Source organism: Filicampus tigris, chromosome 7, assembly GCF_054856515.1.
Source record: "Filicampus tigris isolate MCC_2025a chromosome 7, RoL_Ftig_1.0, whole genome shotgun sequence".
Lineage (NCBI taxonomy): Eukaryota > Metazoa > Chordata > Actinopteri > Syngnathiformes > Syngnathidae > Filicampus > Filicampus tigris.
Window position 1 is genome coordinate 12244791 of NC_141223.1, and position 26879 is coordinate 12271669.

The 26879-nt window shown below is 39.5% G+C and overlaps 1 protein-coding gene across 4 annotated transcripts in view; it reads left to right on the plus strand.

The window, feature by feature from the left end:
• The window catches only part of arhgap42b (Rho GTPase activating protein 42b), a 97323-nt gene that overhangs the window by 13234 nt on the left and 57210 nt on the right, over positions 1 to 26879 (plus strand). For all 4 annotated transcript variants that reach the window (XM_086034968.1, XM_086034969.1, XM_086034970.1 and 1 more), the window contains exons 2-3: positions 9823 to 9918; positions 13768 to 13829. In XM_086034968.1, coding sequence (XP_085891094.1) covers positions 9823 to 9918; positions 13768 to 13829 — 158 coding nt within the window. The remainder of the gene's footprint in view (positions 1 to 9822; positions 9919 to 13767; positions 13830 to 26879) is intronic.

Genomic DNA, 26879 nt, shown 5'->3' on the forward strand with positions numbered 1-26879 from the left:
GTCTTCGGGGAGTAGGCGGGGTACACCCTGAATTGGTTGCCAGCCAATCGCAGGGCACACAGAGACAAACAAACATTCACACTCACAATCACACCTAGGGGAAAATTAGAGTGTCCAATCTATGTACCATGCATGTTTTTGGAATGTGGGAGGAAACCAGAGAAAACCCACGCAGGCACGGGGAGAACATGCAAACTCCACACAGGGAGGCCGGGGCCGGGATCGAACCCACGACCTCTGCACTGTGAGGCGGACGTGCTAACCAGTCGATGTTGAATCTCAGTGCCTCTAAAATTTGACAGAGATTTTTTTTTTTAATAAAAAAAAAAACTAGAAAAGTGTATTATCATATACTTGGTTAAAACTAGAGTCTGACCAACGGACCGGTCCATCTATCCGCCTATGACGGATGCCCATTTTGCTGGCGATAAACGGGAAATAAAAAAAAAACAAAAAAAAAAAAGACAGATTAAGTAGAAGCGAAAGTGGATTTTCACCCGACTATATAACCTGACATTGATGATTATTGTTTCGTTTGATGCAGCTAAGTTTGCTGCTTGATTTGTGTATTTTACATCAGACATGTTTTGGGTCAGTTTTACATCAGGCATGTTGTTAGACAGCTAAGGCGGGTAGCATGCCACGCGAGTGCTATTTTTTTAACCGCAAGGCCGCGTGAAATCGCATCATGAACAAGAAGGCGGTCAACATAGAAGCGTGCTAATAGACAATTCCTGTTAGTACTGCTTGTATCTTCCTGTTTATCTCAGAAAAGAAGCATGCCGAGCAAACACTGCTGGGTATGGAACTTGCAGAAACAACTCCAGAAACTACGACCGTCCACATATGAAGGATGTATTTTTTATTCGTTTCCCGAAGCCAAAATGTCATAGGGATAAATGTGAACGATGGGTCAACTTGTGCGGACGTCCAAAAGACCAGTTTAACGCCAGCAAGTTGAAGCCTTTCACCAGAGATGGGCATTCCGTCCCAAGGACGGAACACAGATCCATTTTGTGGACGGACAGACAGAGAGCGAGAAGTTTTTTTTTTTTTAAAGGACAGACCAAGCAAGGACGGAAGTGGTTTCTTGTCCATCCCTGTAATCGTCCCTTACCGGGTTAAGTACTGACGTGTTGTGTTGGGTTCTTTAAAAAAGCAAGGCCACTGTTCTCTTCTGCGATACCACGGACCCGCCTTTATTAACTGCCTGCACAGCACTTTTCATGTGCGTTCCCTGCAGTAGCATTACACAGGAATAGTCTGCCCACTAGTGGTTCAACTCATGTAATACCATGGATTATGCCACAACCCCATTTCACTCACTCACTGCATCTTTAGTAAAAGACCCACCTATGGTTAAAACATAATATAAATCGCACCCCTTTGCCTCAAAAAGAGGTTTATTCCACCCAATCGCTCCCAACTACCCCCAACTGGGCCCTGAGCGTGCTGTCTACACAGAGCAATATGCTGCCTTCCAGTGATATACAATCATGGTGTAAGTACCCATCTTAAACCAGGATTTATGGAACATTTGTACCACTCAATAGCATCACACTTATCAAGGTATCCTTATTTACAGTATGTACAGGGGTCCCTCCCTATATCGCGATTCATATTTCGCGGGCTCACATTGCAGATTTTTTTTAGAGTGCTATTTTGTATGCTGTTTTTTACAGCGTACAAACCTGTACTGTGTCCTAATTGACTGCCTGTATTTTTTACAGTGCAATTCATGCCGTTTTTTTTTACAGCGTACAAACCCCACAATTTATTCTGCATTCCGATTGGCTAAAGTACTGTAGATCAATTTGAATAAATCTCCTCCGTGTCATTTCCTCGCACAGAATGCGTTTGGCTTACTAAATTTAATTTAGTGAGGAAGAAGAGGACATACAGTAAGTCTAAATAAAGACAGGAGGATGAACTTACAATTACCCGGGACCTTTCATATTTCATTCTTACAGTTTTCAAATCTAATAGAAGGTGACATGTCAGTTTCTTCTCACCAAAAAGAGAAAAAAGAGGCCACAACTACCTATACCGGTAACTATATTTTTCTCTCGGCAAAGGAGAGTAGGAAAAAAAAAAAAAACGCTACACCGGAGCTGAGCCAGGACAGAGGGAGGAGGGAGCGTGAGATACGCGCAAGTTAAAATCGATACTTTATGTTTACAACTTCGTATGATGTTAATTAAAATTAAAACCGTTATTTTAAAAAATTGTCATCATTATTTGTATGAAAATGTTTTTTTCTTCAACTGGTGTTTGGGACTTTAACTTCCTGTTGTGATCATTTATTAACAATGTTCATTGGTCAGTGTGACCTGGGGTCATTTTCACAGAGCAGGTTCATCAAACTGAGACTAATCCTGAAGTCTGAGTTGATCTACTCTGAGATGGGAAACTCTGAGTTTCCAGTTCCAGAACAGCTGATTTGAATCAGTTTACTCAACTTGGAGTACCTTAACTTGGAGTTAAGCGGGTACACCACAACTATGAAAAGACAGCATGAACGGAGCCCTGATTTGATGAGTCACCAAGTCAAGTCAACTTTATTCATATAGCCCTTAATCACAGGAAAGTCTCAAAGGACTTCACATATGCACCAGATCATATACACGAAATCCCCTGATCTTAACCCCCAGGAGGGCAAGGAAAAACTCAAAAAAACCCATCTGGGGAAAAGTGAGAAACCTTGAGAAGGGGCCACAGATGGGGGAATCCCCCTCCCAGGATGATCAGGCTGCAATGGATGCCGAGTGGGCAACATTGAACACACATTATAGTACTATACAGTGTTTGTTAGAGTGATGTGAAAGTTAATCAAATGAAGTGATGGAGGAAGATGACATCTGTGAAGTGAGCAGGGGCCCAATGGTCAATGTAGAAATCTCCATAGCAGCACCTCCGAGGATGTGGTCAGCCTCCGATCTTGTAGCAGTCAGTTGCTGTTGGATCGAAACAGCAACCTCCAATTCGCTCGTCATCACCTAATTCCCCAGCCTGGGAAAAGGGGGCAGAAAAGAAATAGAAGCGGCTGTAAAAAGGCAAAAAAAACAGTTAAACTAAATGCAGAATCTTACAAATAAGTATTAAGTCGTGTTTTCAACATTTCTACTGAGGTAGTGCCTCTAATATCAGTGGGTAGGGCATTCCAAAGCATCGGTGGCCAAATAGAAAACGCTCTAGAGCCTGCGAACTTCTTTTTGGCTCTCGGGATCACTAAAAGGCCGGCCTTTTGTAGGACCATATGGTATCACTAAGTCGACGAGATAGGAAGGTGCTAAACCGTGCAGTATTTTGTAGGTAAGTAGCAAAACCTTGAAATCGCATCTCAAGTGGACTGGGATTCTAGTAATATTCTTAATGTGCATTTGAAAAGACAGAGTTGGGTCGACTATAAGACCAAGATTTTTTTGTTGACTCACTTTGGGTAATAGCACATTTATCGAGCCTCAGAGTGGTGTTCTTAAAAAGGTGCCGATGAAGAGCAGGGCCTATAATCAACATGTCGGTTTTATCAGCGTTAAAAAGCAAAAAATTGAGACACATCCATTGTTTAATCTCGGCAAGGCACGTCTCTAAATTACAGCAATTAGCCTACCTACTAACTAATATTTCGGCTGCTAAAGCTTTGATTGTGGTCAGGACGATGGTAATGAGCCAGCACTTCAAATTTTATAAAGTAATGGTCAGACATAACATTAGTATACGGTAATAGCATTACATTTGAGAATGCTGAACCTCGGGTAAGTACCAAATCTAAAGTATTACCATTTCGATGCGTCGCTTCGTCAATTATCTGTGTGAAATCAAAACTATCAATTATTGTCTGAAATGCCGCTGTAAGTGGTTCCGTCGGGAGATTCATATGAATGTTAAAGTCACCCATAATCACTATATTATCTGCATGATTTACCAAATCAGCCAAAAACTCGGAGAACTCATCTGAAAATCCAGCGTACGAGCCGGCGGGACGGTAGTTAACTGTGAGAAAAAACGGCAATGATGCCATAGATAGCATAATGAGCACTTCAAATGTTTTAAAGGCGTCGCTAGAATGCGGCCTAAGTTTGAAATCAGATTCATAAATAAGGGCTACACCCCCACCTTTCTTATGAGGGCGTGCAACATGTGAACTAACGAAGTTTGGAGGTGAGGCCTCATTTAGCGGTAAAATATTATCAGGTTTTAACTAGGTCTCGCAAAGCCCAATCATGTTAAGATTATTGTCTCTTATGAGGTCATTAACTAACAGGGCTTTCGAAGAGAGTGATCTAATATTACAGACCGAGTTTCAGTAAAATAGGTTTATCCGGATAATTGCCCATAACAGGATCCCTAATCATAATATTAATAAGATTGCGTTCCCTGGATCCTGTATTGTGGCTCGAACAACTATAAGCACAGCGGGAGGGTCCGACTGTCGGAATATGGTAGTTATTTATCGGCTCTCGAGTACTATTATTATCATATTGCACCACCTCAGTAGAAACAATATCACTACGTGATGCAGCAATATGTGGTGTGTACGGCTCTAATCTAAATAAAAAAAGTATGTGTATTGTCTGGGTCTAGCATAGCGCTAGTTAACTCTGGCCTTGCAGACTCCATACCCGTTATTACAGGCTCGCTAATCGCCTGTAACCCGACCTGCTTTGATGTGAACTGTCATGGAAGGCTCAAACAGTAATCTATATTTCTAGAAAGAGTGACGGCGCCTTCCCAGTTAGGGTGAAGCCCGTCCACCTTAAACAAGTCAGGTCGGCCCCAGAAAGAAGGCCAATTATCTACAAACTGCAGTCCCTGCTCTCTACAAAAGCTAGCCAGCCACCGGTTAAGCGAGAATAATCTGCTAAACCTCTCATCATTGCCTCTCGCAGGCAAGGGGCCAGAGACAATTACTCGATGCCGACTCATCTTTCTAGCGAGATCACAAGTTCTAGTTATGTTTTTAATTGTAATCTCTGATTGCCTCATCGTAGTATCATTGGAGCCGGCGTGTATCACTATGTCGGAGTACCTAGTGTTGTTTGCCCTGTGCTGGTGTCTAGTCCTTTTGCGAGTCAGCTCCCTAAAACTTAGCTTCAATGTCGGTTAGAAGCTTTGCGGGTCTATATCTGGGGAAGTTTCACGTCCTTTGCAATCACAATAATAGAACAGAGGAAAACTGCTTGCTTCGCCTATTAATTTACAATCTGGCGAGGGAGAAAGGCACTTAACAGCTGATGAAATATAATAAATTGTTCAAACAGTTAAAACCTCAACATGATCTCATGAGGGGTACACTGAAAAAATTGATCGTTTAATTTACTCAATTATATTTCGTCAGGTGGTTGCACAAAATAAAATAAACTGGAGCCAGATAAATTTTTTTAAGTAGATGTATGCTATATGTCTACTTAAAAATAAATCTAGATTCAGCTGATTATATTTAATGCAAACGCGTTAAAGAAATAAAATTGAGTAAATATTCAACAGAAACTTATTTCAGTGTATGTAGATGATGACTGTCACGTGCTGAGCGAGTTTAATTTACCTCCCTCTCTAAAACCGGCAAGAGTTACCCCCCTTTTTATGGTTTGAGTTAACTCACTTCTTGAAACGGAAAAGTCAGTTTCCCTCTTTTCAGGGTTAGCAAACTCGTGAGTTTTCACTAAACTTTGAGCTTTGTGTCTAATGTTTAATCATCAAAAAATATAACATGACAATGTTTTTAATATTAAGAAACGAAAATTTAAAAAAAGGCCAGGAGACAAAGTTTAATCCTTTTTTTTCCTCCCTAGATTTTCAAAATATTTTTTACATTGATTTCGTTATAAAATATTAATAACTAGAACAACAATAACAATAATAATAATAATAATAATAATAATAATAATAATGATAAAGACGTGAGACTGACGGTTCTCTGCTGTTTTCTGGTGTCCATTGTATATAGTATTTTGTGTTTTCATTTATTGCTTTCACTTATTATTGCTGTTTTGTTGATGTAATGTAAAGTGCTTTGTTAAGATAAGATAAGAAGGCCTTTATTGATCCCACAGTGGGTTGTTACAGCTGTAGCTGTTATGAAATGTGATATATAAATAAAGTAGTATTGTATTGTATTGTATAATGGAGAGGTTTACACTACAGCCTTAAAAGAAAAAAAGTTTGCTACTTTGCGGATTTCACCTATGACAGGATACTTTTGGAACATAACCCTCGCGATAAACGAGGGACCACTCTAGTTAATTTCATACACAAAGTAAGTCATTTTGCTTTACACAATCAAACGTACAATATCTATAAGCATCTGAAAACAAAAGAACTAAAGTCATTTAAAAACAAAGTACATAAATAAAATATAGCTTAAAAAAATTACGACAACATACAGTGCAAGAAAAATATATAAAAAATATATTTTAAAAGTGCTTAAAAAACCTCAATCATAGGCATGTGGGAAAAAAAAGAATGGCTGATTTTCTGTTGGCAGCTCATTCCATTTTTGTGTGCAGCATAACAGCTAAATGCTGCTTCACCGTGTTTGCTTCGACCTCTGGGGTCCACTAATTTACCCGAGTCTGCAGACTCCAGAGCCCAACCCACCACCTACCATTCCTCATTTTTGTTACATTAAATTGTAGCTTCTTCTTACTTTTTTTTCGAACTAGGAAATATTTCAGTTAGTCAGAAACAGCACCGCTCGCTATCCGCTGTTTGATTCAGAATGAGAGAAGCTAGCTATTGTGCATATGTTGAAGCTGAACTGCTCCTGAGAAATTCTTGCAAATTCTTGCTTGATTAAATCCTTCTTAAAAACTCCTTTAATTAGACAAGCCCTCTATATGTACAAAATTTTGTTCTAGTTTTTAGCAGTTTTTTTTTTGTTCACGCTGAACTGATTTTTACATTGGTTTGAAGAGATTTCAAATGAGGTAACATATTTGACAGTGCTAAAAGCATGCTTGTTATGACTGTTAACCAGAGCCTGAGCTGCAGTTTATTTGAGGCTAGACCATAAAGCAGTTAAACTTATTCTCCCTTACCCACTTTTACACACCCAAGTACATACAGTAATATTAGAGAATGAGTGGCCAGCGTTTCCGAAAACAAAAAATTGACTTGGTGAATTTATGGATAGAAAACAACGAATATGTTGGGAATTAAGAAAATGCTAATTTATCTCAGAAATAATCGCTTAAGGATGCTCTACAAAGTAGACCTAAATCTTTTGTAGCCATGCCTTCTAAAAAGATTATTTTAGATGTGTCGGCAACGTGTACTGTTGTTGTTGGTTTTTTTTTCAATATTTGGTAGCTTTTCAGAAACAAGGCAAGCAACATACAGAACATGACTTTGTGTGTTTCTAAGGTTTACGCCTGCCTGAATGTCAGAAGTCAGAGATCAGCCATTATTGATGGCCCTGCGAGCGCGTTTAGACTGCTGGCAAGGTATTGATTGCAAAATCTGCAGCCTAACAGACAAAGTGGGGAGCGTTTCGGAGGCGTAATACATCTTCTGGAAACGTTGCTCTCAATGGCACTCAGGGCGGCCTCTGCAGCATTTGCAGGCGGTCATCGTTCACTATAATATAGATGCCTCACAAGAGGCTTTCAATCTAATGTCTGGCTGAGTAGCGCACAACTATATCATGTAACAACGTTGAAACATATTTATGCAGTTTATGAATCTATTTTATTCAGTTCTTTGAGAAATTCTCAAAGGCAAAATTTTGTGCAGAGGGTCCTCAGTTTCTGATGGTCAGACCTCCGATTTAAATGTGTGTGTGATTACGTCGTCTAGCAGCAGATGAAGGCACACTCGGTTTCAGGAGGATTGGGTTCGATCGAGCCCGGTCGTGATTTACTGTACAAACAAATTTCGGTTACTTTGTAACCGTAGGAATAGAACTGCGTCATAAACCGAGGTTCCACTGTAGATGGTGGCGTTCCACAAGGCTTGCTACTCAGTTCACATTATTTTACAGTATGTGCTACATCAGGGGTCACTAATATTGCGGCTTTGGCCACCAGGTAGCTCACAAGGACCACATGAGTAATCTGTGGGCCTGTTCTGAAAATAGGTCACCAGAATGTTACATTGGCTGCGTTTACATGGACACATTTATTAATCAGATTAAATGTCTGATTGGAATAAAAATGCTTCACGTACACACCCCATTCTGAATATTCCAACCGGATCAAGCCCATTCGATGAAGATTTTATTCTGAAGAAGAGAAGTAGTTTATGTCGATTATTAATCCGATCGGTGCACATGAAAACACTTATTCACAAATTACGGAACAAACAGTGTTTACTGCGCATGTCCTTGACGTCAGTATACTGTATGCGTTTCTGTTATTCCCGCAATCTAGTAGAAGCAGAGTGAACAAAAGACATGGCGGATGCGAGACTGAACTGGTACATGTGCAGCTCCATTAGGAAGTATTAACTCGACGTAACAGCGCAAACCGGAAAAATATGCAAAATTACGCTAACGTTTAATGTATAAATGGACCGAGCCATGTTTTGTTGACACGGAGGTCACTACGGCTTCATCTTCTTCTACTACTTCCAGTATATTTGGTCAATATGCGCATGTCAAAATAATTTGTTCCGAAACAGTGTATCTGATCATAATTTTAATCCAAACTCTGATTGGGAATTTTGTCCATGTAAACGTAGCCACTGTGATATCCTGGGTGAGTAGAAGTGACCATTTGAAATTGCAAAAGCTTGTAGAGATTTATAAAATTAAGAGTTGCTGAATGGTTTTCTACCTTGTTTAATCATTGATGATGATTATTGTTATAAATCATTAGCATGAGCAGTATCTTCACATAGATTGAATATTCATTATTAATACTATTTAATTAAAGGTAGCTTTGTCTGATTTTCTGGTGTTATAAAACTAGTGGTGTTCCAGTAGTCTCAATACTAGGTCCACTCTACATAATTGTCAAAATTTTGTAATCCAGAAGGAAAACTAAACAAGATACAAGGTAACCCAGTGGCTCAATAGTTTGACATACAATGTTTCAAGGTTAAGTCCGTACGACCCGTAATGTTTGTACAGTGCCGTAAATACATTTTGGGTTACTCAGTTACCGACATACTTACTGACTTTCAGTTTTTCCTTTGATGGTTTAAAATGTATGGCCTTAATGTGTTTTTATACACATATTGACTGTAATTCTGGCTAATTTACTCATGGAGGTTTGGTTAGATATGCTATAGCACATTCAGATTTCTAGACAGGTTTGGCTTACGTCACAGTTCACTGGATCTCATTATATAGCCTACTGCACTAACTGCAGGAATGGTACTGCATACAGTATGCACAGCATTAATCTGTCACTTTCTTTTAGAAGCAACGTTTTGCCATATTATAGAAAGTGTAAAATTCTGTCACATTGTAGCACTTTCATTCGTTTAATTAGCAAAGATGTTCCAGCATGCTAAAGATAGTCACACAGTTTGAAATAATTTCCTCCGCCGCGACTCACTAATGAAGGCTGTGAATGAAAACCTAAGGGAGTAAACACAATACTCTGAAGTGTCAAATGTCATAAGAGAAACTTCATAGCAAACAGAGATCAAATTTAAACATTTTACATCAGGATTATAGTAAACAAAATTACCAGTATTATCAGGATTTTGGTGAAAAAAAAATGTATATCCAAATCAATGGTTAATGAAATGTTCATGGTCTAAGAGCAATAAAAAGTGAACATTTTCGTGGCTAAGGTAACAAGCAGATGTAGTACTAAACTGGCAAAATTGGTATTCAGTTTCCTGATTTGTCAGCTTTTCTGCTCTCTCGTTGGTCAGATCTTTCTGCCGCCGTCCAGAAGTTCTCCCAGTCGCTGCAGGAGTTCCAGTTCGAGTGCCTCGGCGATGCTGAGACCGATGATGAGGTGAACATTGGTGAGTTCAGCCTGACGTTTTCTGGTACTCCAGGTGCACATTTCTCACCGTAGTGAGGATGTTTTTCTTTTTTTTTTTGTTACGGTAGGTACAATTCAATACAAGAGGTGTACTTGTGTAAAATAAGTACTGATTCAAAACCTTTACTCATCTAAAATTTTGAAGAAAATATCAGAGGTGAAGGAAAAAAATCTTGATTTTAGATGGAATGACCCAGCTGTCTTGATTACCATGCCAAAAATATAACCCCCATGGCCATTTGACTCAATTTCCATTATTGACTGCAATGTAACTGTTCTTTTGAAAGATGATGAGAGAATCACCCTCGGAATGTTCTGAACTGTGTTTCCATGTTCTTGATGTCAATGATTCTTAGGCACCAATTAATCGATTATCTATTCTTTTATGTACATCTCTAATGCGAATCGTTCCGTGGTGAACTCAGTGTGTAGCCCTCAGACAGGGTCTAATTCTTTGCTGCATGTATAATTGATTGCCTTATGAGGCTTCCTCTGTAGAAGATCAAGGGGACTAATTGTCTGACCAGTGTCAGAGATTAATGATCTGAACTGTTGAGCCTCAAGCAGGAATATGAAAGCATCTGTGCAGAAATCTGACAGTCTGGATTTCTCTCCCTATTTTTTTCTGTCTTTATTGCATTGCACATTATCCTCAGTTTGAAATCTTGGCTCTGTGCGGAATTAATGTCCATCTGCAAGGATAGAGTGACCATCGACCTCCTCGACAAGCCGTTAGACTGAACTGCAAAGCAAATCGTTGCCGCGAAGGCTGCGTGATAGGCAGCTTTTTACTCGAGACCAATTACATTTGCCCACGCAGAAAGATTTCACGTTGACAATGGGCTCATTTTTTTTTTTTTTTTTTACTCATTATAATGAGGTCCAATACAAGAGCTCGATTAAGAATTCTGCCTTCACAAGGATAACTTAGTGGAGCTCGTACAACCGGCAAGACCCAACTATAATTCCAGGTCAATTCCTCACCTTTGGCTTGAATGCCATTGCCAAGAAGCAACTTCAGTAAGTACCTAAAAAAGAAAGAAAAAAACAAAAAAAACAATGACAATTAAATTCAGCATCGCCCATCTGTTTAGGATACCTTCCTCCCATTTGGGCGGATTTGGTCGAGTTTGCCGAAGTACAGCTGTGGAATTCACTCCCAAAATGGCTGCTTCGGACCAAATTGCTGACTTTCCCATTAATTTTGGTGTCCAATCAGGTTTGTGGAGATAGCTGAAACAGGTCTACTCTTTTTTAACTTACCAGGGGGCACATGCTCAGCTACCGCTGTACTTTTCAAAACATTATTACAGGCCGAATCTGGCCCCTGGGCCTTGAGTTTGACACCTGTGCCATAGATAGATGGATAGATAAATACAATAGATAAATAGATAAATCAATACCATAGCTACAGTAGATCAGTTGCATAACATACCGTAGGTAGGTCTTGATGGATGGATAGGTGGATGGATAGAGGGATGGGTAGATGGATAGATGGATAGATAGATAGATAGATGCCATAGATAAATACCATAGATTGGTACCATAGATAGGTATATAGTTAGATACTGTAGTTAGATCGGTAGCGTATCATACCATAGATGGATCAAAAGAAAGATCATAGGCATGTAGGTAGCTCGCGAGATAGATGAGTTTAATAGTGTGCTAGCATCGTTTGGGGAAATACTACATAACATTTCCGACAAATTCAGCCTATATTCCTACCGTAGGAACAGAAGTCTGTTGTACACTGAAGAGCACCTGTAAATTGAGCAGACGTAGCTAATTCTTTGGCCCATATAACACTGGGAACATACAATAACTGCCTCACCACCACAAAGGGGGGGGGGGGGGGGGGTTGTAGTTTAGGCCATGATTACTTTTTGAAACACCCTGTGGAAATCAATCTAGTCATCAGTGCGGTTGAGCCCGACCATTCAAGTCCCTCGACTGCCACTGGGGAACTCTGGTGGCTGGCCTCTCTTTGATGCTCCCTACTTCTAACGCATCACGCCAGAACCCTGTGCACCCGCCACTACGTGGGTTCGCCTGACCTTCCATCGATTTGGCTCCGTGACATTCACATTCTCCAGCAAATCGATACCACCAAAGGATTAATGCGATGACTGAGTTTTGTTTTTTAATGTGAGAAGTTCCATGCCCTTCTCCTGAAAAGTCGATCCCAGAGCCTCTGCGTCTGAAGCGAGCTTTAAATCCCTATCATCCCGCTAAAATGAGTTACACTTCCTCTTGCACAAAATGTCTCTATAGGGTACGTGTCCATTCATGCTGTGGGAAATTTGTTGTGTCTCTTATAGCAGTGGTCCCTAATAACCCCAGCCCATCGGTTACCCTGCAAATGGCAATATACATAGGGCTGGGTCAAGAATGATCAAGAATGGTGATTTTACTGTGACTAGCTGTGTGCTGTGAGCACATTTACTTGATCAGATGGGGCAAAGATGTGTGTGACAGCAGCCAATCAAAGTCGACCATTTCCTTCTCTACTTTGGTTGTGAATTGAAGAAGTAAACAGAAAGTAAAAGTAAGAAATAAACAAAAATTTGAGGACTTCCTGTACTTCAAACTAATCTTCCAACATTACCCTTAAAAATAAATTCTGATGAGTTGATTACGAAAGCTCTGTAACTTCCGCTGGGCTACCCGGGCTAAACTTAACACCTCTCCAACGTTTAGAGATCCGAGAACAGTTGAGATGTACTTCTTTTAAAATACTCACTTGACATCAATTACTACTTTCCTCTTATCCAGGATTTTGGCGGCATAGTGTGACATTTTAGGTCAATACAGAAATTGCACAAAAATGAAAAATTATGCAAATAAAGTGAGCTTTTCAGCAAAAAAAACAGGATATGTTCCGTTCCACAGAAAAAAATATATAAATAGCTGAATTTTAGACTTCAAAATTATGGGGGCTGAAAGAATCGCTGTATTTTGGCCTGAGAATGTCATATATATTATTATTAAGACACAAGGAACTTTTTTTAATTGTGAAGACTTGACATAATATGTCTCTTTTAAGTATGCAGTCACATGCAGTACGTATGGCTTCTTTTTCAAGGTTGTCTGCACTTATCTTTTGTTCATCTGCCACTGAGTGATATACACATCGTAACCACCCTTGACTCCTATTGGTTGTCTTTGGATTGTCATCAGTGGCTCCCTGAGAGCTTTTGTGTGCCTGATAAAGGTGCCGGTGTATTTAATGGGAGGCCGGATGAGCAAAAATCATTGCTTGCTTCATTTTAAGGCGTTGCCGTGTAAATGGGGCAACGTGTCTACAATGATACATAGCTCCCTGGTAATGGTGTCAGTGGCAAGTTGGCAAGCAGGGCGGGGCGGCCACAAGGGCTGACCAAGAGGCTTGCCTCATCCGACCTTGCAGCTTGTAATATAAGCTGCAAGTGGCGCCGGCGTATCTTAACAGCATCAACTTCCAGTTGGCTGTAGTGTGTCGTCAAAAGCACCCAGCAGGGGAGTTAAATAAAAAAAAGCGATGTAATCAATGGACTTCGCTCAATTTCAAGTATTGCATTTTTGTTTGTTTATTTTACTGCTCGTCTTCGGACAGCTGCATGACTTTATTGCATTCTAAAATATGCCGTGGCAAAGGCTCAGAGGCTGCAGTTCCATAAAGATTTTAGGGCCGCGCTCTGATGCTTGCGGTGAGCCGGGAACATCTGACGTTTAACGACACCGCCACGACACACTGCACACAGCGTTGTAGCCTCTTGTTCAACTAACGCCGTTGCATCTGTAAACTCCCGGTGATGTTTGTGTTCAAAGTTTCTTCTTAATTCTATTTCAGCCCAGTCCTTCAAGGAGTTCTCCAAACTGCTCAACACGGTGGAAGAGGAGAGACGACGTTTGGTAAGAATGCAGCTTGAAAACGTTTAATGACTGACCTGATGCTAACGTATGAGACTGTTGAAATTTAAGACAAGAATACTTTGCTTGCTATGAAACATGAAGAAGATTTGGTTTTGTTCTGGGGCTGCTTCACTATATCCGGCTCAGGTTGTCATGAATCTTTGCATGGTACAAGAAAATCTCAAGACTATCAAAGCATTTTAGAGACAACTGTTTTGTCACAAAGCGTGGTCTCGTTTAGTCCTCTAGGAGCATAGAGTGCCAGTTAAAACAATGAAAGCATTTTCACCCATGGAGGCAGCACTTCTAGCACTACATTTCATATATCTGTGTGCGGATCCGTGCATGTGTCGGCAAGAATAAATACCCAACCAGGACATTGTGCCAGGCATGGGCCGATATTACATTCAGACGGTATAGTAACAGTGTGCAAAAATATTGCGTTATCACGGTATGAAATGATAACTCTAAGTGATAACTCATGTTATGTCATTTCATGTTAAGTTTAAATAAGTAGATAAATAAATACATGTTAACCTTCTGTTATAACTTTACTTAGTAACTCAGTGTTGGATCACTGGTGAGCTATTTTTAGAACAGACCCATGGGCTACTCATGTTGACCTTGGGGCTAACAAGTACCCGCTGGCGCCACTTTTTAATAAAATAGATTTTTTTCAAATTAATTGATTTAAATTATTTTAATTAATTTAAAATTAAAAAATTAAATTAAAAAAATACACTAATTACACATAATACATAATTACACTATTAATCTACAGCACAAAAAGGCATCTGTGTTTGCAGTGTCTCTTTCGTCTTGCTCCCACCCACTTTCCCCTCTGTGGGAAACTGCTCTCCCCTCACCAAGGAGAAAAACAAGTTAATTGGTGGCAAATCCTTTACTCAACTCTGCAAACAGCCAATCATATTTTGCCCTGCTTAGACGTCCCCTCAAAAATGAAAAGAGGAGGTGATTACCAGTATCAGAAAGTATTAACTGTGGTTGAAACCTGACTTTTTCAAACCGCGTCAAACCGGTAATCAGCTCAAGCTAGTGTCAACAAATTTACTTTATCTATACTGCCAACAAAACTGAATACAACTCTGCTTATCTTTTGATGCTTCAAAAAATGCAGTCACGCCGTCTCTTGAAAGTGGCGTAACTGTGCCTCGCCTAGCTTCCAAGTCAATGACGTAGAACTCTGTGGGGGCGGTTTTATGTAAATAAACCCAATTGTGATGTCACAAATGTTTTCATAAATGGGCAGCTCACAAAAGATTGACTTGGTTGTTATATTTCACACTTGATGGAGTGGGGGGCAGGCACCCCAGAGACCCAAAAAAGTCAAAACGTCACGTTCACATAACTAGCGTCCATTGGAATGAGTTTCCAGAGCTGTTCAAAACTAGCAACTGCTAACCCTCAACATGGGCCACTCGGGTGCATTTGTTTTCATCCTGCTGTTTGAATCGTCACTACGCTGCTATTATTTGGAATGATGTTTACGTCTGGGCCTCAGAAATCCGCTTCTTGCCGTTCCAATCTTCTATTTTAGCTTTTGTTCTTTTTCTTTTTCTGACTGTTTCGGGGAATTGTCGTGGTGCAACGGAGAGGCTCAGTGTGAACATTTTAGCACGTTAATAATAATAATCCTTTGTTGTATCAGCCGCCAACCGGGAAAACAATAACAGCAACCCTTGATCAAAATGACTCATTACTATTCAAGTGTCTCATCTCAAGAATAATAATTAGGGCTGTCAATTTAATTTTTTGATCGCGTGATTAAGGTTTCCAATAGCAACCAGCGGCTGCATTGATAAAGGCTGCTGGTCACCATATATCTATACATGTATATTTTAAAAAAGGCTTTAGAGTAGAGGAAGCGTTACATCTGATTCAAAATATTGATGATGAGGATGAATTGCTCAGATGACACATGCACGGCTGAGTTCCCCTGCCCCGCGATGATAGTCGCAACGTACGCGTTGGTAATGTAACGATTAAAAGTTGTTCTTCCTTATCTTCGGAGGCCGTGGTATGGCGGGTTACAATATAGGTTTGACTTTATGTATTTCCCCTGGCGTCTTCCCTGCTAAAGAGAACTGACACGACAGGACTGTGTTTTTTTTCCGTCTTCGTACTCAGACGTGAACAGCCCCGCTCTAATTCACCTCTCTCTGTCTTTTCTTCTTCGGCGCCGTACCAAACCAAATCAAAAAGGAATAAATACTTAAGCACAATATAAATATATGCTCACAAAACAATATTGCGGCATTTTAGAAAAATAATAAATACAAAATAATATGCCGTTTGCTCCAAAGCAGCTGTATTTTATAACAGCAGGAACCATGCAGCGCGATCGAGAGCCGCACGGGACAATCTCAGCGTTGCACCACGTGACGTGCGTAAAAATGACTGCTCTCGTATAAATCCAAGCGGCGCTTGAGCAGCAAGTCGCTCTCAAGACGAAATAAACATCTATCAGAACAACACTAATGTAAATGGTTGTGTGTGTGTGGGAGTGTGCATGCGCAGGTGCGTGTGGGTGCATGCGTGCGCGTGCGTGTAGGTGTGTGCGTGTGTGTTTGAAAGGGTTGAGGGGCTGTTTGTGTGAGTTGAATCCGATGCTTGTTTTTTTCAATTGGAGAGGAAGTTAACCCAAACATTTATTTTCAAGAATTTGTTCTATGCAGGCCCCCTAGTTGAAACAAGGCATTTTGATGAATATTGTGTTTGTGGAATATAAGTCAACTAGCAAAATCTAGCCATCTCAGGGGTCGGCCATTTTATCACTTCTGTCAACTGAAAATGACGTCACAGATGCCCTGAGGGCTCAAATAATGACCAAGCTCAGTCTAAGAAAACAGGTGAGCTGTGATTGGTTGTTACCTGAGCTCTGAGCAACTGTGTCATTTTCAGTCGACAGACGTGACAAAATGGCCGCCCCCAGTGATGGCTAAAAACAGGTTGATTAACTCTTATTCCACAAATGCAATAATTATCAGAATGCCTTGTTTCAACTAGTGGACCTGCATAGAACGTATTCTTGAAAAAAATATGTTTGGGTTGACTTCCCTTTAATAAAAGATTTGCATAATAAAATCAATTCTCCTATTCGTGTTAAGGGTATTAAAATTCAAGAAAATAATGCGACAGAAAAATCAAGGGATTTTTTTTTACAATAAATAACATATGCGATTAACTACGAGTTAACTATGAAAAAATGTGATTAACTATGATCAAATATTTTAATCGCTTGACAACACAAATAATAATATCATACAGTACTTTGTGGGAATGGCGTGGCACTGAAATTATGGAAAACAATATAATGTAGCATTTGTTTTTGCAACTTCAGTATGTCCCAGCACAGATAAGACTTTGTTGATTGTGATATATTACCAGTGGGTGGTAAGTAACAAAGTGCAAATACTGCGTGCCTTGGCCACATTGGGGCAGTTTAATACAGACATACACATATACAGTACCTGAGCCGGTCACAACTCGTCAGTAAGCAGCAGTAATAGCTGTAATTTTTCACAGAGGATAAAGAGTATATTTCTGCCCACGAGTATTCTTATATTGTCTATGTACATGTGTTGCACCATCATTTGTGTGCACATAATCAGTTGTTCACGAATCAAAGCAAAAATGAATAAATAAACTAATCAAACGACAGCATCTAGTCGAGTCATTCGTACCACAATGCACCACTTTACTTTTGCCACCACCGTATATTACTGCGTTCACATCAACACTGATGTCCTTGTACTAGCGGGAGAAAAAATGTCATTAATGTCTGTGTCCAAAGGTCGAGAGACGAGCGACGATGCAGACGTTGGTGTTAAAGGCCAAGGTCATGTTCTCCTCCAGTAAAAAATCCTTTTTAGATTGTCCTCAGTAAAAGTCTCGCTTTTCACTTACAATCTACCACCTAACTGCAAGTTCATAAACAATTTGGTATACATACATTAACGCCGTGTTTTACCATGTAGTATATAGAGTGGTAAAATCGAACCTGCTCACGCTATAAAAAGAAGTGCTATAATGTATTCGAGATCTAGCTGTGATTTTTTTTCTGTCTGATGTTGAAAGTGCAGCTAAATGTTTACGACAGCGTTGCCCTTTCGAGATATGGGTTACCTGTGTGCTACATAAAAATGGGATATAGCGTCCATGTGTCTTTTACGTACATTGAACCCCGCACCCCGCATTTTTGCAGATTACTCTTCGCAAATTCCCCCGTGGAACCCATCCTAACTCACATGTTATTTTTGTATCAGAGAGAAGTGAACACAGCAGACACAAACGAAAATAAACTTCAGTTACTTAACTTTTGAAATCAATGAATAATTGTTTTATTGATTGATTATTCAATCTGAATAAAAATAATCATTATTTTTCCATTGTCCAGCTCTAGTGTGAGTCGTGTTCATTATGTATGTATTATGTATATTAGGGGTGTCAAATTAGTGCATTAATTGCGATCAATTGATTACACTCAAGAGTTAAAGCGTAATTTTTTTTCAATCTCAATCTAATTTTTAATCTCTATTAATTTTACTGTTTCTCTATGATGATGACATCCATTTTGATGTGTGGGTCTTGTGCTTGAGTTGTTGGGGGTGTAAAAAGCAATGGTCAGTGTCACACCCTGAAGTGGACACTCATTGGTTGTCATTGTACTTGGCATAACCTGATGGGCTCCTCCTGTAAATGGGAGGGCAAGTTCACGAGCAGAGATAAAACGTGAAAATGGAGGAGCACGTGAGAGTCGTTGGTAAATTAAAAAAAATGCACCGACAGCACTATTGATAAAGGCAGAGTGATATGCCTTCTTTGTAAGATTCAAACAGAGCGCAGTCAGACAAGCAGAATGGTCATTGAAGACACACTACAACGGGTGACGCTAAACAAAATCCAAAATGGACGGATGGATGGATGGTCTCAAATCCCCAAACATGCCACTGAGTTTACTGCCCATCAACCTGCCACCTTGGCGCGAATCGAGCCGTCGTAAATAATTTAAGATGGTTTTTAGTTTTATTTATTTATTTTTGAGGGCAGTGTGTGTCTGGGCCACATAAATACAAAGCTGGCATTGAAAATGCGCGCTATTAACTGATCCTATTCCAGCCCGAGTGATTTAAACGTCCATTAGGCGAGAGGACAGAGACTCTTATGAACGAATTGTAAATCCAAACAAGACGAATGCACTTTTATGGCATTTACCATTCGATTAGCCACTCGCTGCCAATAAAGTGCTGCCTCTGTGAAATGTAATTTACACTGTTGGTTGTTTGGTAAGTTTAAAACTAATAACAAATGAAGTCGGGCTTAGATAAACTTTTATTCACAATTCAAATGCAGACTGGCCAACCATCACATACCACATTGGGCTTTCCACTGCCATTTCAGGATTAATTTAGAATGTACTTGAACTTCATTTGACCTTGTCTCAACTTTAGAATGTTCAACTGTTTAATATTTTAGTACTTCTTGCAGTTCTTTAACAAGGAACAGAACAGAAATATTCACAACAGATATTTTTGTTTTTTCATTTTCCAAGTACATCCACTTACTACATCACACTCTAAACTCAGTGGCCACTTCCTGTTTGAAGCTTGTCAAAATGTCAAGGGACAGTTTAAATCCCGATTTGAATTAAACCAGATCATTTATTGGTCTATTGGAGGACAAACTGATTGTCTGTACGTACGTACATACAGACGTTATGTACGCGCGTGTGTAAACTATATCTTTGTTGGAGCATTTACTGTTAGCAGTTTGCAGCTGTTGTTTTTTTTAAACAGCATTAAATCATTTTTATGTTTTGCGTTTTGTTTCTTTTCCGAATGTACACCAAATTGTGACTTCAAATCCAAGGTAATGCACCAAACTAGGGCTGGACCGATAATTCAATATCAATATATATCGCGGTTGATACACGTGATCGATATCAATAGAAAATGCCTTTGATAAAACGTTCAATAGAATTTTTTTTAAAAACAAGCCATGGCATGGTGCATGATGTAGGCAGTGCGCATCTGCCTCCAAACACGAAGAAGTTAAACCAGCAAAGAAGAAACAGATAACCCAGCAGCGCATGCGTGCGGGCCCGGCGGCCGGGCGCCATATCCCCGTCGAGCGAGCAAGCCGCGTAACTTCGTTCAAATAATTGACCAGTTGACTCAGTTCAACTCTTACAATAAAATGATATTAATTTATGCATGATAAGGTGATTAAACACATCCGGATGGAGACGTGGTGTACGAGTAAAGGATTTCCCTGTCTTTGATATTCTAGCGCCAGTTAGTCATATCCGACCCTCGGCATCGCACTCAAGTTAAATTCAAGCAAGTAAAATATGAATGAACTATGGCAATAATAAGTCCGCTAAAAAGATAAAATAGTCCTCAGACGGATGGTCAACGATAATGTATTCACTGCAAGAGAGTATTAGTTCTTTTACATTGTATGAACATTGAATGAAGGCTAATGTATGTGTATCAACAATAATGCTTTGGGGTAATACCTAATGCAAATAGCTTTTACAATGCACTGGTGGAGGAGAAACTGCACATTTTGCTACATAACAATGTACACAAAAACACTTAACTGTTTTTATAAAAAAAATAGATTTAAAACAAAATCAATAATTAGCAATATTGACTAATATGAAATACTTAGATTGTGACAGTTTTTCTGACATATCGCCCAGCCCTACTAAGCATATTATGCTTAAAACAAAGTTAATTTAATCTTTATATTCACCAGTTTATTTCACCTTTTCATAGTTACATTGCCCTCTTATTAAAGGTTAGGTATTATGTTAAAATAAAATAACCTAAATTCAAGTGTCATTATTTTCAATAGGTAAAATTAAAGCGAAAAAATCACATCATACATATATCGATATCGACCAATATGAAACACTTATATCATGATATACTTTTCAGTCATTATCGCCCAGCCCTACACAAAACTGTGATTTTTATTTTTATTTTTTCATTTTTTTTGTAGGACACCCCTACTAGTTATGGTTATATCGGAATAATGTGAAATGAATGTTTCTGTAAGACGTTTACTTGTGAATTTACTTTGTATTTTAAGAATTCAACATGTTGTTGGAGCCACTGAGACATTTGGAGGTCGAAGTGTGGGTGGTAGCTTCTTCTTTTTAGTTTCCTTTTCTGTTTTGTCTTCTTCAGAAAACCATCAGAAATAAATTTCAGGTTGGCCATACCCCATTTACTCCCCTTTCACATCTGGACTCAATAAGTGGCCTAAAAATAGCAAGAAAGACTTCACTGATAAGGCTCCTTGCTGAAAGCCAAACAGCTGACAGCAGATGGGGAAGAAGCCTAGTTTTTCTTCCCCCCTTTATTCTTTTTTCTCCCAAGCGTTTGGGATTGACTTGTTCCACAAGTCCAATTTGCTCATGCTGCACCAGGCATGACGCCGTTTGTTTGATGCCTTGCTGGGAGTCCAAGCCTAAAATCATGCTATGATTGGCATAGCCTCGACGACTTCTCAAATTCACTCTTTTTGAAATACTTTTCTGATTTAATTCACCTCCTGTTAAACTTCCTAGTGGTAGAACAAAGAGAAGTGCTTAAGCATGGCTGAAATAACTGTAAAGCAACCCAATGATGTAAAGCAACTACTGTATGTAAGAATAGCAAAGGTGTATCTAAAGCCAGATAGTATCTAAAGTAGAGTGAGCTAAAATATATGCAGTGAATCGCAGAGTATTCATGGTTCTCTAGTCGCAATTTTGCATATTCATAGCTTGGTCCCGAAAAGCAATGGCTCACTGTAGTGGGAAGCTAGCTGAGTCAATACAAAAGCTAGCCAGTAAACATTGTTTGAACACTGTAAAGTCAGTTTAATGCAGTACAACTAGAATAGATATGTAATTAAGATAGATGATCTAATTTAGTAAAGCTTATAAAGTTTATGTAAAAGTGTCTAATATAAATGCTTCACATATTTCACTGGCAGCTAACAGCCTAAAGCTACTATTAAGGTTAATTTAGGTAATTTAAAAAATATATAATTTTCATCTCCTGAGGATTTGTTGTTGTAATAAAAAAATACATTACATATGAACAGTATGTTGAATGTATATATCCGTCTTGTGTATTTTATCTTTCCATTCCAACAACAATTTAGAGAAAAATATGGCATATTTTGGAGATAGTTCAAATTGCGATTAATTACGATCAATTATTTTTTAAGCTGTAATTAACTTGATTAAAAGTTAAAATGCAAGAAATTGGCGGGGCTTCACAAGGATAGTTTAGACAGTGAAGCCACTTTGGAGCAATTTAAACATTATAAATATTTAGCCTCTCATGTGCAATTTACAAACGGGTAGGTGCAGGACCTGCAGTTGATGAAGGCGGCGAACAATAACAACACCACCATTCGGACTAAGGCACGTGCTGCGTGTTTGCTTGTGAAAAGTCCACTTAAGATACACAAATGAACGTATTTATTTTCCTTTTTAACAGTGTATGTGAATGTCGATCATCCCTTCTTTCCTTTTACCTCACTCACTGAGTGCATACGCGTATGTGACTAAAAGAGAGAAAGCAAAAGGATTCTAAACTTTATTATTAATTTACCACTATGAAAATGTATGGAGCACACTCTCGCCTAAAACGGAAGGTTGTTAATGGTGAAATGTTTTCATCTTACAGCCAATAACCAAACCATCCGACTTCGTTTTGACATGTCCGAAATGAGGGTTCGTTCCCTAGAAACCTATAAAAACGCAGTCCGTTGAATTTTCTTCCTTTGCGATCATGGGTGGCATTGTTGCATCCACTAACACAGCAACGGTTCACCATGTTTGTATATTTCGTCCGTCTAAATCAAGCAAGAAACACAGCGAGTTTGTCTTGCGTATAACAACAGTAGTCACGTCGCCTCCAGTGCGCTCCCAATATGGCGGTTACCCCGGTAGCACCGTCAGCGATGACGCGCCTTGCACGGGCTCTATTACATATGGTATAAAGTGAAGAATCCAAGTAGTATATGTGTAAAGCTTGCTATTGGTGTACAGACAATATGCTAATATAAACCTAGCTAATACAGACACTGTAAAGGTAGCTAATTGGGTAATCCCAGATGCAACATGGTGTAACGCTGCAGAATACAAATTGCGCTACAGAATACACTTTTGCACACCTAATATTTAATTGTATAATGTTATTTCCACCTGGATGTGTGAATCTGCCATGGCGGATTTAAAATGAAGAGATTTCAGTACATAAAGATGAATACAATACAGTACAATACATTACAATTTTATTTATATAGCGCATTTCATAACAGCTGGAGCTGTAACAAAGCACTTTACAAACGATAAACAATAAATGATGATAAATAATAATAAACAATAAAAAGACCATAATACACAAGTGTTGATTAATAAATTAACATAAAACACTATATAAAATTGACACCAAAAAGAGCCGAAAATTTCAGGTCTGATCAAAAGCCAGCGAATAGAAATGTGTCTTCAACCGGGTAGTGTTAATACAGACTAAAAAGTAATATTTGTTGTAAATATGAACTAGCCTTGTATCAGTTGTATTTGGTGCTGGCGTTTGCTCCCTGCAATGTGATAAAGCTCTGGTCAAAAAGAGTTTGTTTTTTCCCCCCAAAAAGACGTAGGAAACAACGTCTTACAAATGCTGCAACACAATCATTTAAGACTGCTCGAGGGGAGAAACTGTTTTTTTTCTTCCCGCATAAACTTTGGGAAGTCGATGAGGCTGTACGCATCTGCTCTTGTTCTTTTTTTATTTATTGAAACTTATATGTAGAAACGTATTATACTCTGAGTAATAAGTGCCAGGTTTTAATTCACATTGTAATTCACGTCTTCTCCTGCTGCTTTTTAAAATGAACAACAAAAGCCTCCGGATCCCTTAAGTGCTGTTTGGCTGTGCAGCCTCCTATTTATTTCCCACGTTGACACTTTTCTTTAGGTTTACATTTCCTTCAACAGCCTTTAAACACATTTTAAAATTGACCAGAACCATTTTATGGCTCAGACAGAGACAACATCGTACAAAGTTTGTCTCTTTGTGCGGCAGAGTTAAACGTTTTTCTTTTTGTGTGTGTGTGTGCGCGTGTGTGTGTGTGCGCTTGTGTGTGTGTGTGTGCAATGACTCGGACCTGTGGGCACCTTCTGTGCCATCCCGTGAACGCAGGAATGTTTCCGACGACCCTGAAACAACAGTGCCAAATAAAGGCAGCCGTTGTTCTCGGCAGACTTGGGCCCCGAGTGTGTTTGATGAGCGTTGGAAAACTATTTGGAGCAGATGATAAAAACTTGCAGGACAATGAGCCTTGGCAAATTTGAGCTTGGATGAGAATATCAGCCCTAACCTCATGCAAAAAATATGTTAGATATTCAACGTAACCACAAAGCTCCAACACTAATGCATGGTATGGGTTGCATGAATATGGTGTCCCACAAATAATTTAGCTACTTTTTGACTGGCCATTACTCATAGATTTTGTTTTCATTTGGGTACTTATTGACCTAGGTACAAGTCTTGTAAGTCGAATTTGTTTCAACACCAAGCTCGTAAAGACTGTTTTTTAAAATAATGAAAAACAGGACTATATTGTCATGTTGCACCAAGCACTGCTACCAGTACCGTACAATGATATTTAGCAGGCAAAAATGACTCCATACCATCATTTCTAAGAACCATGATGACTAGTACAGGTATGCATTAATGCAATCAGAATTGTTATAAAATCAGCATAAACATGGTTGCACCAATATACACTAATCACTAAGTAGCATTAGCACTGTAAACAAGCCAACGTTAGCCACAGCTGCTAGCATGATTTATTTATAATGGAGTAGTACAACGACACTAAGGGCCCTAGCGCACAGTGAAGTCTAATTGTGCACATGGGTGGAATGTTCTTTCTTTTGGTATTTTTGTACAGTTAGAAGTTGACGTTTGCACCGTTGTGGGAGTGAACACACCCGACTTGATTCCCGGCCAATTGAAGCGGCTCCCCTCATTCCCTTGAAATTCAATACAGGCGAATCACGTGGTCTTGCATAACGGAGTTGCTCACTGGAATCCATGCAGGATATTGATGCACGGAAAATGTGTTTATAAAGAATTGCAATATCATCTCCACTTGCGGATGATGTAGAGTTAGCGAGACCGCCTTCAACCAGCTATAAAGGGCCCTCGCAGCCCTGGCAACGTTGGGATACCGGCACGTTAGGATGCTCGCACATCGGAATTGAATAATCGAAATTATCACGTGGATCAGGTTACAGCAGCTTTTGTAGTCAAGGTGAGTACAAACTTTAAAGTAAATTCAAAATGGCGAACTTCCTCTTAGGTTTAGCATATGGCACCAAGAGGCTTTTTGTAGGTCTCTTTCTGTTTTATATACTATCAAATTTTCGTAGATGTAGGTGAAGCGTGCAACCGGGGCCACTTTTTATAAATTTTCTAGGGGGCGGTAGCGAGCCATCTTTTAAAGATTGCACAATTGAATAATTAATTATTGATGAATTTACCAGGCCTTCTGTGTGTGCAAAGTTTCATGCGTGCATGTTTACATTCTCCAAATCAGCATTGTGTTATTGGCAAACTGGGCGTTGCCATGGCAACAGCTTTTTGCGAAAAATCTCAAACTTTGTGATTCAACATCATGAAGGCCTAAATACTATTCCGAGCAAATATGAGGGGGATCTAGCTAACCTGCCAGGTGAGAAACATGAACGAATAAATATATATATATATATATATATCGATTATCGACCAATATGAAACACTCATATCGTGATATATTTTTCAGTCATATCGCCCAGCCCTAGTCTAAAGTCTAGTCTACTTTATATCACCAAATTGCCAGGTGCGCCAGGGGCATGTTATATAACATGCCCTTGGCCCGCCGGAATGCCTAGCAAGGCGGTCTACCAAATTCCCAATCACGGTAAACTAGACGTGCCCCGGCACGAAAATGAAGACCTGCCAGTTTTTACGCTGAGTGCACGTTTGCCGGTTTGTGAAAATACCCTAAGGTTATTGTTTTGAAGTTTTACTTTTTAAAGTGTACAATCAACTGTTTCCTTACACACTGCCGTGATACTATAAAAGTGACAATATTGTCATATTCAAGCAATTAAACGCAACTTGCTTTGGCACACCCACAATGCACTTGCACTGTCAGCAACAAACAGACGACAAAGAGGAAAGCTGAGCAATATCTACCACATTGTTGCTGGCAAAAAGAACTAGGGATCCTGTTCATGTTCTGCACTGGAGGCTGAAATCGATTTTTTTTTTTTCCCCTCTTTAGTTCCGCAGCCTGTCGCTGTACATTTCCAACGACAGCACTGGAGCGCGCAGCCCCTTCATGTCAGTGTAGCGAGCACACAGCGAGGAATCCATTGCTTCAGTTGGGCACATCAGACAGCTGCAGGGAAGACCTCTGCATCAATCCCCAAACTTTCCATTCAAGTAGCATCGCAGTAAAGGAATCGCGCAGTACGGGCGAAGGCCCCCGTTGAGCCACAAAGCAGCTTCATATCAGGTGCTTTGTGCGCTAGTTGAATGACTTACTCACCAAGGCAACATGAGGCAAACGTCGATTGTCCGCGTTCTATAGCAGCAACACTGTTTTTTTTGTTTTTTTTAATTATTACGCTTCTTCACGACTGGCTCATGAAGAATTCATACTGGGGAGGCATTGCTTCACATATAAAGAGAAATAGCACAGCTTGACCTTTCCGAATCGGGTAGTTGCTCATGCGCGAGGGTAAATACAAGGCGGTAAAAAATAATTGCAACAAATTAAAGTTGTGCTTGCAAACTGTGGACAGCCAAACGAATCCTTGTTTTTCCACGGATACTAGCACAGAGACCTCGTTTTCAGTTTTGTTTTATTGCCATTAAACCTTTTAGCCGGGAATGGAGCCCTGCCACCATTAGTCGAAAAAAGTGACCTCTTAAAAAAATGTTCATAATTACATAAATATTTTTTAGCCAT